The 14,800-nt window shown below is 42.4% G+C and overlaps 1 protein-coding gene across 1 annotated transcript; it reads right to left on the bottom strand.

The window, feature by feature from the left end:
- Positions 1 to 2,610, bottom strand: LOC124073935 (zinc finger BED domain-containing protein 4-like). The gene is made up of 2 exons (XM_046416506.1): positions 1,171 to 2,610; positions 1 to 984 (listed from the first exon to the last, which is right to left on the bottom strand). The coding sequence occupies exons 1-2, from the start codon at positions 2,583 to 2,585 to the stop codon at positions 324 to 326; spliced, it is 2,076 nt and encodes a 691-aa protein (XP_046272462.1). The 5' UTR covers positions 2,586 to 2,610; the 3' UTR covers positions 1 to 323.
- Positions 2,611 to 14,800: the final 12,190 nt, after the last annotated feature.

The following is a 14,800-nucleotide window of genomic DNA, read 5'->3' as shown; positions in this document are numbered from 1 at the left end:
CAACAAAATATAAATTAACAATATTTACTCTTCAGTGCTACAATAAATAATAATAAAAAAACTAAAACTGAACAAACTTTTAACTATTCACAGTTCAACTTTTAATCAATACAGAATCTCTGAAAAACACAACACAACAAAATATAAATTAAAAATCTTAACTCTTCAGTACTACAATAAATAAACTAAAACTGAACAAACTTTTAACTATTCACAGTTCAACTTTTAATCAATACAAAATCTCTGAAAAACACACAACACAACAAAATATAAATGAAAAAATGTAAAACAAAAAGAAAAAGATCAGCATCCAAATAACCTGTCTAATGAAGATTGGCATTCAGAAACACCAAGTGCCTCAGCTTTGAGGGACTGATTCGGCTTCTTCTGTCGGTCATGATCTGCCCTGTTTTAGAGAAGATTCTTTCGGAGGGGACTGACGTTGCAACAATGCACAGTCTCCGTGTCATCACATGTGCGAGGCGTGGGTAAAATGAAGCCTTGTTTTCCCACCAGCTTAGTGGATCTGCACTTGTCTGGAAAAGGGGCTCCTCAAGGTAGGATCTCACTTCCAGTACTGCATTTGCTGAAGGCTTCCTTCTTGTAGTGTCTTCACTTGCTCTTTCTTCAAAGAACCTCCAAACAGCAGATGCTTGTGGCCCCTCTTGCTCATCCTCTGCTCCCTCTTGGCCCCCTGGAAGTGGAGTTGGCTGGCTGAACCTTGCTGCTGCTGCAGTTATTCTCTGAATAGCTTCATCAACTGCTTTAGTGTCATTAAAGGCCAGCTTCTTGAATCTCGGATCCAGAATGGTGGTTTCTGACAGAACAGTGTTATATTCCATTCTATGGAACTTTCTGTCCATGGATGCACAGAGAGCATCCACTAGCTCTTTCACATTTGCTGTGGTTACGCTGGTCTGGTTCTGAGCTGTCACTCTCTGAAGACCCCTGCACAGGATTAACATTTTGGAGGCTGTAACATAGCTGAAAAAGAGTAAACAATAGGTGTTAATAACCCCAGGCTCTGTTTTATTTGGAGGTGTATATCATTATTTCATGTCTAATCTGCTTTTTCTTCCAGTAATGCAACAACAAAAGTACTACTACTACTACTACTACTACTAATAATAATAATAATAACAATAATGTGATAACATTTGTATACTGCACCTGTCTGCACTGATCTCCACAGTAACCTCCTCAAATGGCTCCAGAACAGTGCATGCCTCCTGCAGTATGTCCCATTCCTCTTGGCTCAGAGGATTGACTGGTGCATTGATAACAGCCAGGGTAGAGATGACTGCATCCTTGGACTCCAGAATCCGTTTTATCATATGAAAGGTGGAGTTCCACCTTGTCACACAATCTTGTTTGAGCTTCAGCTCAGGCATGTCCATCTGTCGTTGTCTTGATTTGAGCCTGTGTGTGGCTGTTGTGCTCCTGTGGAAAAATTCCACTATTGCCTTGACTTTGTCCACAGCAGGCTTCATCACCTTCAGAGCATCTCTCACAATCAGGTTAATTGTGTGCGCAAGGCATGGGTGGTGGGTCCATTTCAGGGTTTTAACAGCTTTGGTTATGTTTGCTGCATTGTCAGTAACACAAGCAACCACCTTATTTTCCACATCCCACTCTTTTGCCACTCTGAGCAGCTCCTCTGCTAAATTCTCAGATGTGTGTCTGTCACTGAACTCAAAACAGTCCAGGAGGCAGGACACCATTTTGTAATCTTCAATAAAGTGGCATGTAACTGACAAAAAGGATGTGGTGCTTCGGGATGTCCAGCTGTCAGTTGTTAGACACACTGCTGTGGCTTTATTAACCCTCTCTTGCAGTGAAGCACGTTCTCTGTCATACAGGCCTGGGATGATTTTTTGAGAGAGGGTTTTCCTGCTTGGAATGTTATATGCTGGGTTGAGTGCATGAGAATATTTTCTGAAACCTTTGTCCTCCACAACTGAAAATGGTTGAAAATCAAGTGCAATCATTTCAGCCAGTTCCTCATCAATTTTCTTCTGTCTTGCTGGGGTCAAAGACTTCTGCAAAAATTGTCTCATGGAGCTCTGGGTGGTTGGTTTGTGTTGTGGTGCTGTACTGCATGATGCCACTGCAGCAGCAGCAGGAGCAGCAGCAGCAGGAGCAGCAGCAACAGTTACAGAAGACACACTGGCACCTTCATTAACATCAGGTTCAGGTTCTGGTCTTTTCTCCAATGGAATTGATGGGTGTACAGTTCTCATGTGCCTGTGAAGGTTGTTTGTGGAACCAGCTCGGTAGGATATTTTAATCTTGCAGACTTTACATTCTGCTTTTGAGTTGTCAATATAATTAAAGTGGGTCCAGATTTTACTCCTTTTTCTGCTGTCACTCATTTTCTTAACTTTTTTTTTACCTTTCGTCGTGTTTAGGAATGTCCTTGTCCCTCCGTGTTGCTCCTTGCACTCTCTCTCGTCTCCCCTGACTCTCTCTCTGCTCTCTTGACCTGTTCGTGTGCTGCTATTGTGTGTGTAACTGCCGCCCCTCCCCCCTCTGCTCAGCGCAGTGAGCGCACGAAGCACAGACACAGAGGCGACAACACCACGCATATTGACCAATCACGTGCGGCTTCAAGAAAAAAAAAGAGAGAGAGAGAGAGAGAGAAAGAGAGAGAAAGCGGCTCCCCCAATCAGGAGCCGGCTCCCATCATTCACTTCAAAGAGCCGGCTCCCAGAGCCGTTACGTTCGCGACCGACACATCACTACTCCTGAGGCGTCGGATGGTGGAAGAGTTTCCTCGAGGCTGACCAATAGTCCTCCACCATGGCCTCCTTGAACTCCTCCCAGACCCGAGTTTTTGCTTCCACAACCACTCGGGCTGCCGCACGCTTGATACCCCTCTGATACCCGTCAGCTGCCTCGGGAGTCCTACCGAGCCAACCAGGCTCGATAGGACTCCTTCTTCAACTTGACGGCATTCCTTATTTCCGGTGTCCACCACCGGGTTCGGAGATTGCCGCCACGACAGGCACCAGAGACCTTACGACCACAGCTCCGAGCAGCAGCTTCCGCAATGGAGATGGAAAACATGGTCCACTCGGACTCAATGTCCCCAGCCTCCCTCGGGATCTGGTCAAAGTATACCATATGTTCTCCCTTCAGACTGGGGAAGTCCACTTCCCATTCCCGGTTGGCTGCTGGGGTTTGTTGCCTGCCCTGGACGTACATCCAATAGAGGGTCTTCGTCTGGGTGTCTCTCAGATTTATTTGAGTTTGTAAGAGAGAAAACTCACACACTTCCTCATAAGTTTGTCCCCCCTGCCTCTGCTCGCCCAGCAGCTTTAGCCACCGCTGGGGGATGGGGACAGTCCGTTTGTCACATACATCCTGAATGACATTTTTTCTATGTTTTATATTTTTTGTCTTCAGGATGGCTAGTATCTCTGCAGCTTTGAGGCCACTGGATTAACCACAGACCACCTCTCTCCCTCTCCAGGTAATATCTGGGTTGTTAAAGCTTTGTTAGCTGTTGTTAGCTTGGAGGACGTTGTCTACCTTTGCTTTCAGCAGAGGTCTCAATTTGGCCAACGCTGTCATGATCTCCTCCACCAGGGGGCAGCCACCCCGGAGAGCGCCCCTGGCAGAGCACCCAGAAGCCTAAAGGTGGTTCGAGATGCAAGTCATTGATCAAAAATTTTTTCCATATAGCCTTGTTGTCTGGAGTTATGATTTTCTTGATTAATTTTATTCTTAGTGCATTGTTCCTGCATTCTATACTGGTTAATCTCAGACCGCCTTTGTCCTCAGGCTGGATCATGACATCGTGGGCCACCTGGTTCATTTCAGATCCCCAGAGGAAACCTCCGATGACCGTATTGATCAAAATTCCTTTATTTATCCCCGAAGGGAAATTCTTTCATTATGTTCTTTTCCTGCTGCAGAGATAGGGGACAGACAACCAGCACATGGTTAACCAAAGAAAGAACCAAAGAGTTAATTAGTATAAATTTTCCTTTGATCCCTAGCCGTCTTTGCTTCCACATATTTATTATATTTTCTATTTTTCTTTGTATTTATTCCCAATTCTTTTCATTTGCTTTCTTCTCGTTCTTACCCATCCACACACCCAAAATTTTAATCATATCGCCCGTGTCTTGAAATCCCCATTGGTTCAACGTATTCCACTCTATCCCACACCTCATTATTTGTGTCTTGTTTGTGTTCATTCTTGCACCCGATGCTTCGCAATACGATTTTATTTCCCCCATCACCAGATTAACACTGTCCTTGTCCACCACTGTGATATTTGTGTCATCCGCGTACTGAATTATCTTACAGTACGCAGAATCACCCACCCTTACACCCCGGATGCCCTTGTCGATTTTGATCGCTGCAGCCAGAGGCTCCGTGACTAGTGAGAAGAGCATGGCAGACAGCGGGCATCCCTGTCGGATGGACTTGCCCAGCGGGAACACACCAGTGCATGTGCCGTTTAATTTGACACAGCTGGTGGCTCCGCCGTACAAAATCTTGATCCATTTAATATACCGCTCTCCGAACCCTAACTTTTCCATGACTCGCCATAAAAAAGTGTGTTCTACGCGGTCAAAAGCCTTTTCAAAATCAATGCTTAACAGAAAACCACCAGTTGTGCACATGTGTTTTATTAGGCATTTGACAGTCAGGATAGAGTCAGCAATGTCTCTGCCCGGCACGCCATACGCCTGACTGGGACCCACCACCTCTTCTATCACCTGCTTAAGTCTATTTGCTAGCGTTTTTGCTAGGATTTTATAGTCAGTGTTTAATAAACTAATTGGTCTATAATTCCCTAAGTTGTTCTTTTCACCTTTTTTGAAAGTTATTGTTATAATACCTTTAGAAATTTTTTTTGTTGCTTTCCCTTTTTTTTCTATTTCCCTGTATATTTCCAGCAGTATGTGAGTCAGTTGTGCTTTGAAGGCCTTGTAAAATTCAGCTGTCAGGCCGTCCCATCCTGGGCTTTTGTTGTTGCTTATACCCTCTATGGCTGTCATTAATTGTTGTAAGGTAAGCTCTGAGTCACACATTTCCTTGTCTGTTATATTCAGTTTTCTATTTAGGTAGGCTATGTTTTTTGTCATTTGCGTTTCATTTAAATTTTGGCTAGTGAAAAGATCCTTATAAAAATCCTGTGCTGTTTGAAGCACATCTTCAATTTTATTTACAATTTTCCCCTCTTTACTGATTAATTCTTTTATATATGTTTTTTGCTGCTTATGCTTTCCAAGCCCAGAAGGGTTAGGGTTAGGGTTATACCTTCTACTAGGTATTCTGCTTTTGCCCTTACTGCTGCTCCCTTGCAAGTGAAAATAGCGTTTTGTCTCTTTTTGGATCCTTTTCTATTTTTTCTTGTTCCCCTTAGATAATTTTTAATAATTCTTCCTCTTCTTGTTTTTCTTCCCTTTTTTTCCTTTTACAGTGTCTTACTGACATTTTTTTAATTTTTTCCTTAACTCCCTCCCACCACTTCAGTATGTTATCATTCCCGATCATTTCCTCCTGTGTATTTATCAAGAAATGCTTAACTTTGTTAACGAAATTTTCATCATTCAAAATGCTGTTGTTAAAAAAGCCATAATCCCCCATTCCTGGGCCTGCCTGCCATTCCTATCCGTAAGTGCAGGGACGAGTGGTCGCTCCATTTGTTTTGTATGTATTGCGCCGAATTCAAGGTGAACTATCGGCGGGGATAATAGGGCCAGGTCGATGCGCGATTGTTTCAGCTCATCCCCGACCAACTGTCTCCTGGAATACTCCCTGGTCTCGGGATTTAGCATCCTCCAGATGTCTATAAGATTACGCGCGGACATTAAACGAAAAAGTTCCTGTCTGCTCACGTCATTTTTGAGCACGCTTTTCCTTCAAGTATCACTCCTTGTTTGGATAATATTGAAATCACCTATCACCACGCATTTGTCATTTATCCATTTATATAATTTTCTCTTTATAAAATCCTTCCTTTCCGTTTCGTTATTGCTGCCATAAACATTCACAATTCTTATTTTCTCCCTGTCTCCCCTTAAGTCTACCGCCACCAGCCTTCCTTCTTCATCTGTGTGCACACAGGACACATCGTGGGGGAGGTCCGGTTTACATAAAGTTGCTACACCTGCTTTTAGCGAGGGTCCCGGGGCATAAAAAATATTCCCTTTCCAGTATTTCTTAATTTCTTCAAATAGTTCGTAATTCCATCGCACCTCTTGCAAGCAATAAATATCTGCGTGCGTGTTATTTAATATGTCTTTAATTTTTTCTACAGTTTTTATTTCCCTTCTATTTAGAGAGGTAATAAAAATCATCAAAATGGACAGTGGGGCAAATCTCATTGCTTTATTCGTTTGCCTTTAATTATTTCTTTCTTCTCATTATTCTCTCCGTGATTTCTTTTTATTTTGCAATTTTTGTGCCACATCTCTCTCCAGGTCCGAGTCAGAGGAGATTTGTTTGCCCAGGCACACTCTCCTTTCTCCTCAGTTTATCTGCAAGCAGGGATGCGCTGGAGCGGCAGGTGGGCTTTATAAAGCCGTCATCTGACATGCCGCTTTCGGCTTGAGAAATTGATTCAGGTGTCATGTTAACCATGCTACACCTAACATGCGAATCTTTCTCATCCCTTGTCAGTCTCCGGGCTGGATCCACAGCCCCCCCATCCACGGCTGCTGGCATCCTGACCCCTGTGCTACCCTTTCCAGACGCACCTTTTGATGTGGGGTCCAGGGCAGGGCCCTCTGCACGAGCCCCCCCCCAGCCTGCCCATGACCAGAGCCCGTCTCAGGAGCTCCCTCCTCCGTTGGGAGAACGCGATGCTTTTCACCTGCTTTCAGCTCCTCTTTGCCACCCGACACAATGGTCTCGGTCTCATCTGCCTGTAACCTTGGCACAGTGGCACTGCTCTGAGCCTTTCCCTCCTGAGTCGCCTCTTCCTCTTCCATGCTGGATTCTGCCTGCTCCTCTTCGGTAAGTTCAGTCACATCCTCTGCCTCACTCTCTTCCCTACATATGCATTTTTCCATTTTATTGAAACATATTTTGCACCTTGGAATTTGTTTTGTGCATTCTCTGGCATAATGCCCCTGCACCCCGCATTTATTGCAGAAAAATTCCGGGCAGTCTCTCACGATGTGTCCCAGCTGCATACATATCCTACAAACACGGACCTGTCGGTCGTGAATCACTCGAAAGTACTCTGGTCCTGCCGCTGTATTAAATTTGGCCGAATAAGACAGAGATTGAACCGCGTCATTGAATTTGACTTAACAAATTGTGTCACATACGCCACCTTGTTTAGGATACCGCTGACACTTTCCATGACTCTAGTTTTTCCAAAATCTCTGCATCAGTCACATATGTCAGCAAGCTCAGGAATGAAACTACCAGCTCATCATTAGATATTTCCTTGCCCTGCACCATTGTGTTGCCGATCTTGAAGCCATCTAAAAGTTTGTTTTACAATTCAATATAATTTATTCACAACAAAAGTTATCTCATGACACTTTCCAATTTGAGCAGGTCTAGACCAAACTCTTTAATTAAATTGTAAATAGAGAGAGCCCAACATTCCCCCTTGAGCAAGCACTTGGCGACAGTGGCGAGGAAAAACTGCCTTTTAGAAGGCAGAAACCTCGGAGCCTGCTGTACTTCCCATTGTAATTTCGTACTTATTGGGCCCGGTACTTCTGCACGCATTAATGCTGCCATACATTAAACGAGTGAAGCGAATTAGTTCAACCAGCGAGACTACTTCTTCTCCTTTTAATTCCACTGTTACCGTCAGCTCTATTTCCTATCCCGTCTCCTGCATTTTCTTCATACATGTTTTCAACTTGCAACCATTTTGCTGGCTGGCTATCCCCTTCCTAGCCATCTCATCTTCGTAATGTGGACTTACGTTATTGTCTTCGTCGGATTCGGCTGTGTTCATCTCCTCTATCGCGCTTCAAGCGCTCCCGCTCTCTCTCCCTTCCGTACCACCTGACAGAGACGCATGCGTGTTCAGGGTGGTATGTAAATGAAGAGATTCACATTACTAGGAATTTGCCTTAGTGATTGGTGCATACATAAAACATAAAAACAAGTAACATATAATAATATAATAATAGAAGCAACGAAACAGTAAGTAAAAGTAACCTAAACTAAAATAAGGCTATAAATTGGCTTATACAGAATTTACAAGATATGCAAATTAACAAATTAACAATAGATGTGTTAGGTATTAATAAAAAATGTTTTAGGTAGCAGTATGACCACATACGGATATGTGAGTTAGTACAAGTGTGAAGTAGTGCAAGTAAGTACAGTAACAGTGCGAAAAGTCAGTAGGTGGATTATGACAGGAGCACAAAACAGTGACTGTACTCAAGTAAAGTGACAAAATGCACAGCAGTTGATGATCGCTGTTGGGGAGATGAAATAAATCCTCTAACTGCAATTAATATACAATATTCTTATATATTAAGTTATTGCTTTGCAATAAGTTAACTCTGGACCAGAGACATTTCAGTTGTGGATGGCCATGTGTTAAAAAAGGTGTGTGGCTCACTTTATCATCGATGATATTGTGAGCCAGCAAAACACATGAGGCACTGCTATTGTAACAGAGATTGAAAAACTGTCTAAAAATAAAAGGGAGTAGAACTGCTGCATGCCTGTGCTTTTGTTATGTCCAACAGGACAAACAACTTTTTGTAAACAATAGTTCTTAACCCAACCTAACCTGCCTGTGCCACACATCTTAACAAAAGACAATAAAAAAGACCTGTCTCTACTTTCCTTACTTCCTCCTTTTTCTTTTTTTTGTCATGCACGGGAGAAGGGGTTTTGACCCTCTTTGTATTAGGTGACAAGACATCTGAATAAAGGGTAGGACACTCCTTATATTCTTACCTCAGAGCTGAGAGATGATAATGAGGAGCAGCTGCCTCTAAGTGAAAATGGGTCCGCCTCTCTTTTCTCATTGGATAATTGATGGATGCATGAGTGTGTTGGATTGAGAGTGTGTGAAAGTACTTATAGGGGTTTGTCTCAGTTAAGCTCCCCACTTCCTCTGATGAAGCCAGAATGCTGGCGAAATGTTAGGAAATTTATCTATTTTACTGTTGTGATTTCATCAATTGTATGTAAAACTATTGACACAAGGACATTTTTCTAACTTTGTGCCACAGATCATCTAGTCCTTTTCTACATCTTTTTGAAATGTTGCTTGAAAAATCTGAATCTGAGTGACTCCCTGAGAATTAGCATTGAGAACAGCTTTGCCCATTGAGTAGACCTTTGAATTGCTGTGTGCAGTGTGTTTCCTAAGTTTCATGTGCAACTCTGCTGTGAGATTTGGAGTGTTTCTTAGTTCTTTTTCATCAACTGTGATCTACTGTTGGGCATTGAAGACTTCTATTTCTCTGGGCCTATCTCTTTAGAGTTTGAATGTTTTGTTTTCTTCAAAAGAAATACAAACAAGTTTTCTTTTTAGTGGGAGAAAAATCTTATGGGATTAAATTTTTTTTTTTTAAACTACTCCCCCCACCCCCCCAACTAACAAGCAATAAAAAAGACTAACAGGAAAAAGAATCTCCAGTAATTTGGGGTTGTGTATGAATGTGTATGCTATGAATGTGTATAAGTATATTTTATCCAATATATATCCAATTTATTCTTGAAAAACATGCCTTTAGGTGTTACAAAGTCACAAAAAAAGGAGACAATGCTCAACTCGTCCCTGGGTCTAATGCAGACAAATTAGAAAAATAATATTTCAAACTGCTACAAGCTGTTCATCATGCAGAAATTCTGGAAAAGACACAACAAACTGGTCAATATCCTCTGGGAATGATGAGACAGGTTAAAAAATTAACAACTTTCATTAAACCTTCATCACCTAGCAAAGAAATCTGAACACTGAACAACTACCATTCATTCGAAAGCCTTATTCTTACTCTCTCGCACCCTACCTGGAAAACAATACAACCAATTTTTATTGTTGTAGTGTACCGCGCTCCTGGCCCATACTCTGAATTTTTACTGGAATTTCCAGAGTTCCTATCGAGTCTGGTCCTTAAAACTAATTAAGTTATTATTATGGGTGATTTCAACATCCACGTGGACGATAGTAATGATAGCCTTCGCGCAGCATTTATCTCTCTCTTAGATTCAATTGGCTTCTGTCAGTGTGTACATGAACCCACTCATTGCTTCAATCACACTCTTGACCTTGTTTTGACATATGGTATAGATGTAGAACATTTAACTGTCTCTGAACAAAATCCTCTTCTGTCTGACCATTGTTTAATAACTTTTGAATTTATACTATTTGACTTCATACCATCAAGAAAAAACTCCTACACTAGATACCTGTCTGACAGTGCTGTGGCTAAATTTAAAGAAACAGTTCTATTGTCATTAACTTCAGTATCATGTCCCCATATGAGTGAACAATACAATAATCCCTCTGAAATCGACCATTTCGTGAACAGTGCTGCAAGTTTACTAAGGACAACTTTAGACTCTGTTGCTCCGCTAAAAAAGAAACTCATAAAGCAAAAGAAACTTGCACCCTGGTATAATACAGAGGTTTGCAAATTAAAGCAAAATGTGCAAAAACTTGAGAGGAAATGGCGTTCCTCCAAATTTATTGAATCTCGCTCAATCTGGCAAGACAGTCTTAGATTATATAGGAAGGCCCTACAGACTGCCAGAGCAGCCTATTACTCAAAATTAATTGAGGATAACAAGCATAATCCCAGGTTTCTCTTCAGCACTGTAGCCAGGCTGACAGAGAGCCACAGTGCTATCGAGCCTTGTATCCCTGTGACCCTTAGCAGCAATGACTTTATAACCTTTTTCAACGACAAGATCTTAAACATTAGAGACAAAATTCAGCACCTACTGACCTCAGCTGATCCTGATGTAACATCAAACATTAGTGTCTTAGAACCAACAGTAGAAACAGATATTCATCTTGACTGCTTTTCACCTATCGATCCCCATCAGCTATACTCACTCATATATTCATCCAAGCCAACAACATGCCTCTTAGACCCCATCCCTACCAAACTTCTCAAAGAAGCTTTACCCTTACTTAGCACCTGTCTATTAGACATGATCAATCTGTCCCTGATAACAGGCTATGTACCCCAGTCCTTTAAAGTAGCTGTAGTCAAACCTCTCCTTAAAAAACACACACTTGATCCAGAGGTTTTAAGCAACTATAGACCAATATCTAACCTTCCATTTCTTTCCAAGATTCTTGAAAGAACAGTCGCCAATCAGTTGTATGACTTTCTTCAAAATAATAAATTATTTGAAACTTTTCAATCTGGCTTTAGAGCTCATCATAGCACAGAAACAGCATTGGTCAAAGTCACAAATGACCTCCTCCTGGCATCAGACAAGGGATTTATCTCTGTCCTTGTACTGTTAGACCTTAGTGCTGCATTTGACAACATTGACCACTCTATATTACTGCACAGATTGGAACACCTAATTGGCATCAAAGGAACTGCATTAAGCTGGTTTCAGTCTTATTTATCAGAGCGATTTCAATTTGTTCATGTTAATGATACATCGTCCACACTCTCAAAAGTTAGTCATGGAGTTCCCCAAGGTTCTGTCCTTGGGCCAATATTATTCAGCCTGTATATGCTCCCCATTGGTGATATTATTAGGAAACACTCCATACATTTTCATTGTTATGCGGATGACACACAATTGTACTTATCAATGAAACCAGATGAAACAAATCAGCTAGTCAAGTTTCAGGCATGTCTTAAAGACATAAAAACCTGGATGACCAGCAACTTCCTACTTCTAAATTCAGACAAAACCGAAGTTATTGTTCTGGGCCCCGAACACCTTAGAAATAAATTATGCAGTGATATTGCATTGATAGATGGCTTAGCCGTGGCCTCAAGCTCCACTGTAAGAAATCTAGGAGTTATCTTTGACCAGGACATGTCCTTTAACTCGCACATAGCAAATATTTCAAAGACTGCATTCTTTCACCTCCGAAATATCGCAAAGATTAGGCACATCCTGAGTCAGAAAGATGCAGAAAAATTAGTCCATGCATTCATTACATCTAGACTGGATTACTGTAACTCCCTTCTATCAGGCTGCCCCAGTAAATCCATAAAGACTCTCCAGCTAATCCAGAACGCTGCAGCACGACTACTGACAAGAACCAGCATGAGAGACCATATTTCTCCTGTTCTGGCTTCTCTACATTGGCTACCTGTAAAATTCAGGATAGATTTTAAAATTCTCCTCCTCACTTATAAAGCCCTGAACGGTCAGGCACCATCCTATCTTAAAGAGTTAATAGTACCCTATTATCCCACCAGAAATTTGCGTTCCCAAAATGCAGGGCTACTTGTGGCTCCTAGAGTCCTCAAAAGTAGATTGGGAACCAGAGCCTTTAGTTATCAAGCTCCTCTGCTATGGAACCATCTTCCGGTTTCGGTCCGGGAGGCGGACACCCTCTCTATATTTAAGAGTAGACTAAAAACTTTCCTCTTTGATAAAGCTTATAGTTAGGGCTGGCCTAGGCCCGCCCCTAGATATGCTGCTATAGGCTTAGACTGCCGGGGGCCCTCCCATGACGCACTGAGCTCTTTCTTCCTCTCCCTCTCCTTCTGCACACATTCATGTCCCATTAATGCATATTACTAACTCAACTTCTTCCCTGGAGTCCCTGTGCTTTCTTGTCCCGCAGATTCCTAGCGATCATGACTGGACCTCCTGCTGCGGTCCTGCTGTCGTCCTGCTCAAAACCTACTGCAATTACTACTGTTTAGTCATAATCTGATTTAAATCTGTTAAGACTCAGTACAGCTACTACCATTATTGTTACTACCATTGTTATCAAAATCACCATAATACCTTCTGTATACTTCATTGTCATTATCATTATCTACATTTCGATACTTCTGGTATTATTACTGCTGCTATGCATCTCTGCTTGTGTGCTCCTTCTCTCACACCCCACCCCCTCTGCCTCTCTCCCTTGCTCTCTCTGTCGCTCTCCTGCTCTCTCTCTCTCTCTCTCTCTCTCTCTCTCTCTCTCTCTCTCTCTCTCTCTCTCTTTCAACCCAACCGGTCAAGGCAGATGGCCGCCCATCTTGAGCCGGGGTCTGCTCCGATGTTTCTGCCTTCTCAAAGGCAGTTTTTCCTCGCCACTGTCACCAAGTGCTTGCTCAAGGGGGAATGTTGGGCTCTCTCTATTTTACAATTTAATTAAAGAGTTTGGTCTAGACCTCCTCTAATTGGAAAGTGTCAAGATAACTTTTGTTGTGAATTGGCGCTATTGTTGTGCGACTTAGTAGGAGCAATTTGGTTATTGGCAAAGAGTCAATGATTATGGGAAATAATCATTAAAGTAAAATCAGGGTATGCTTAATACACATAAATATCGGGGCACCACCCTGTCACCAGGGACCAATAGCCAAATTAATTAATAGGAAAACAGTCTCTTAAAATTGTGAAGGATGATTCCGAGCACTGGCTGTCATGAATTCAGCTGTTATTACAAGTACATACACAATAACCACAGACAACGACAGGTTAAACTATAACAGGATTTATTAACCAGCAACAACCATCCATAGACAAGTATCACTTTGTAATAAACACTATTATAATCTAAGTTTTATCAACACACATTAACTATTATCTAAAGATAACACAGGTACAGTAGCAAGAGTATGTCTATATACAGGAGTGTGTGTGTGTGTGTGGGTCTGTGTGGGAGAGACAGATGACAACAAACAGTATGGAAGCTAACAAGCTAGCCAGGTAGCGACTAACAAGCTAGTGGCTAAAAACAAACAAGATGGCGGTTAGCAAGGTAGCAGCAGGATAGCAGCTAACAACAAGCTAGTGGCTGACTACAATTACGATGGCGGATGGCCACATGAGTGGAGGAACTACAACCAGAATGGCGAGTGGGGAAACTACAACCAAAATGGTGAAGGACTACATGAGGGGGGGGCAGCACACCAGAATGAACAACCACATAAAGGATGACTCAGCAAACAAACAGCTAGTCAACACGAAGGTGATGACTCAGCAAAACCCAAAATGACTATAGAAGAATACGCCGGCCGTATTATTCAGAGCCAAGATGGTGATAACCAACGTGATGTTGCTTATGTGGTCACAGAAGAGAACAATGGGCGGAAGCCTTTGAGCGCCACGTACCCCTTGGTTACGGTTCGTGATCGCGTGCTCGGACTTTCGCCTCACCGTTCAGAAAGAAGAGTGTGAGGAAAGATAGAAATGAAAATACAAGAAACACAACCCAATAAAATAATCCACTCTAATTCTTTAGAAACTCGCGTGTCACCACACAATAGCAGAGTCAGTAAACCGGAGCTTATCTGCTCAGCTATTGGTCCTTTAACTGGTGACGCGCGGTCTCGCTGAAACGGCGGAAATGACCGACCGGAAACCAAAATCAATAAATGCAGCACTTAAAAGTTACAAAGCATGTGTAAACAAACTCTATTTTACGCTATCTCTGCCCAGACATAAGCCTCTTACTTTGCATTGCTCCGATCTTTCGGAGTTTGAAATAATGATCCGCTTAAACGTTCGCAGCATCGTCCTCGGCGGGATGCTGGTGGTCCGTTATCTCAGATGATGCGGAGTGTTGATCTCTCGGCGGCAGCGGAGAAAATCACCGGTGAAAAAGTTAACAAACTTTGTTTCGTCCTTAACAAAGTCGGCACGCGGCTCGTTAACGTGCGATCAGCTGATTGCCCAGCGATCCACGTCGGATGAAGAAAAAAGGAAA

This window comes from Scatophagus argus, chromosome 16, assembly GCF_020382885.2.
Source record: "Scatophagus argus isolate fScaArg1 chromosome 16, fScaArg1.pri, whole genome shotgun sequence".
NCBI classification, from domain to species: Eukaryota; Metazoa; Chordata; class Actinopteri; family Scatophagidae; genus Scatophagus; species Scatophagus argus.
The sequence above is the reverse complement of the archived record's forward strand: the minus strand, read 5'-3'. Positions and strand labels throughout refer to the sequence as shown.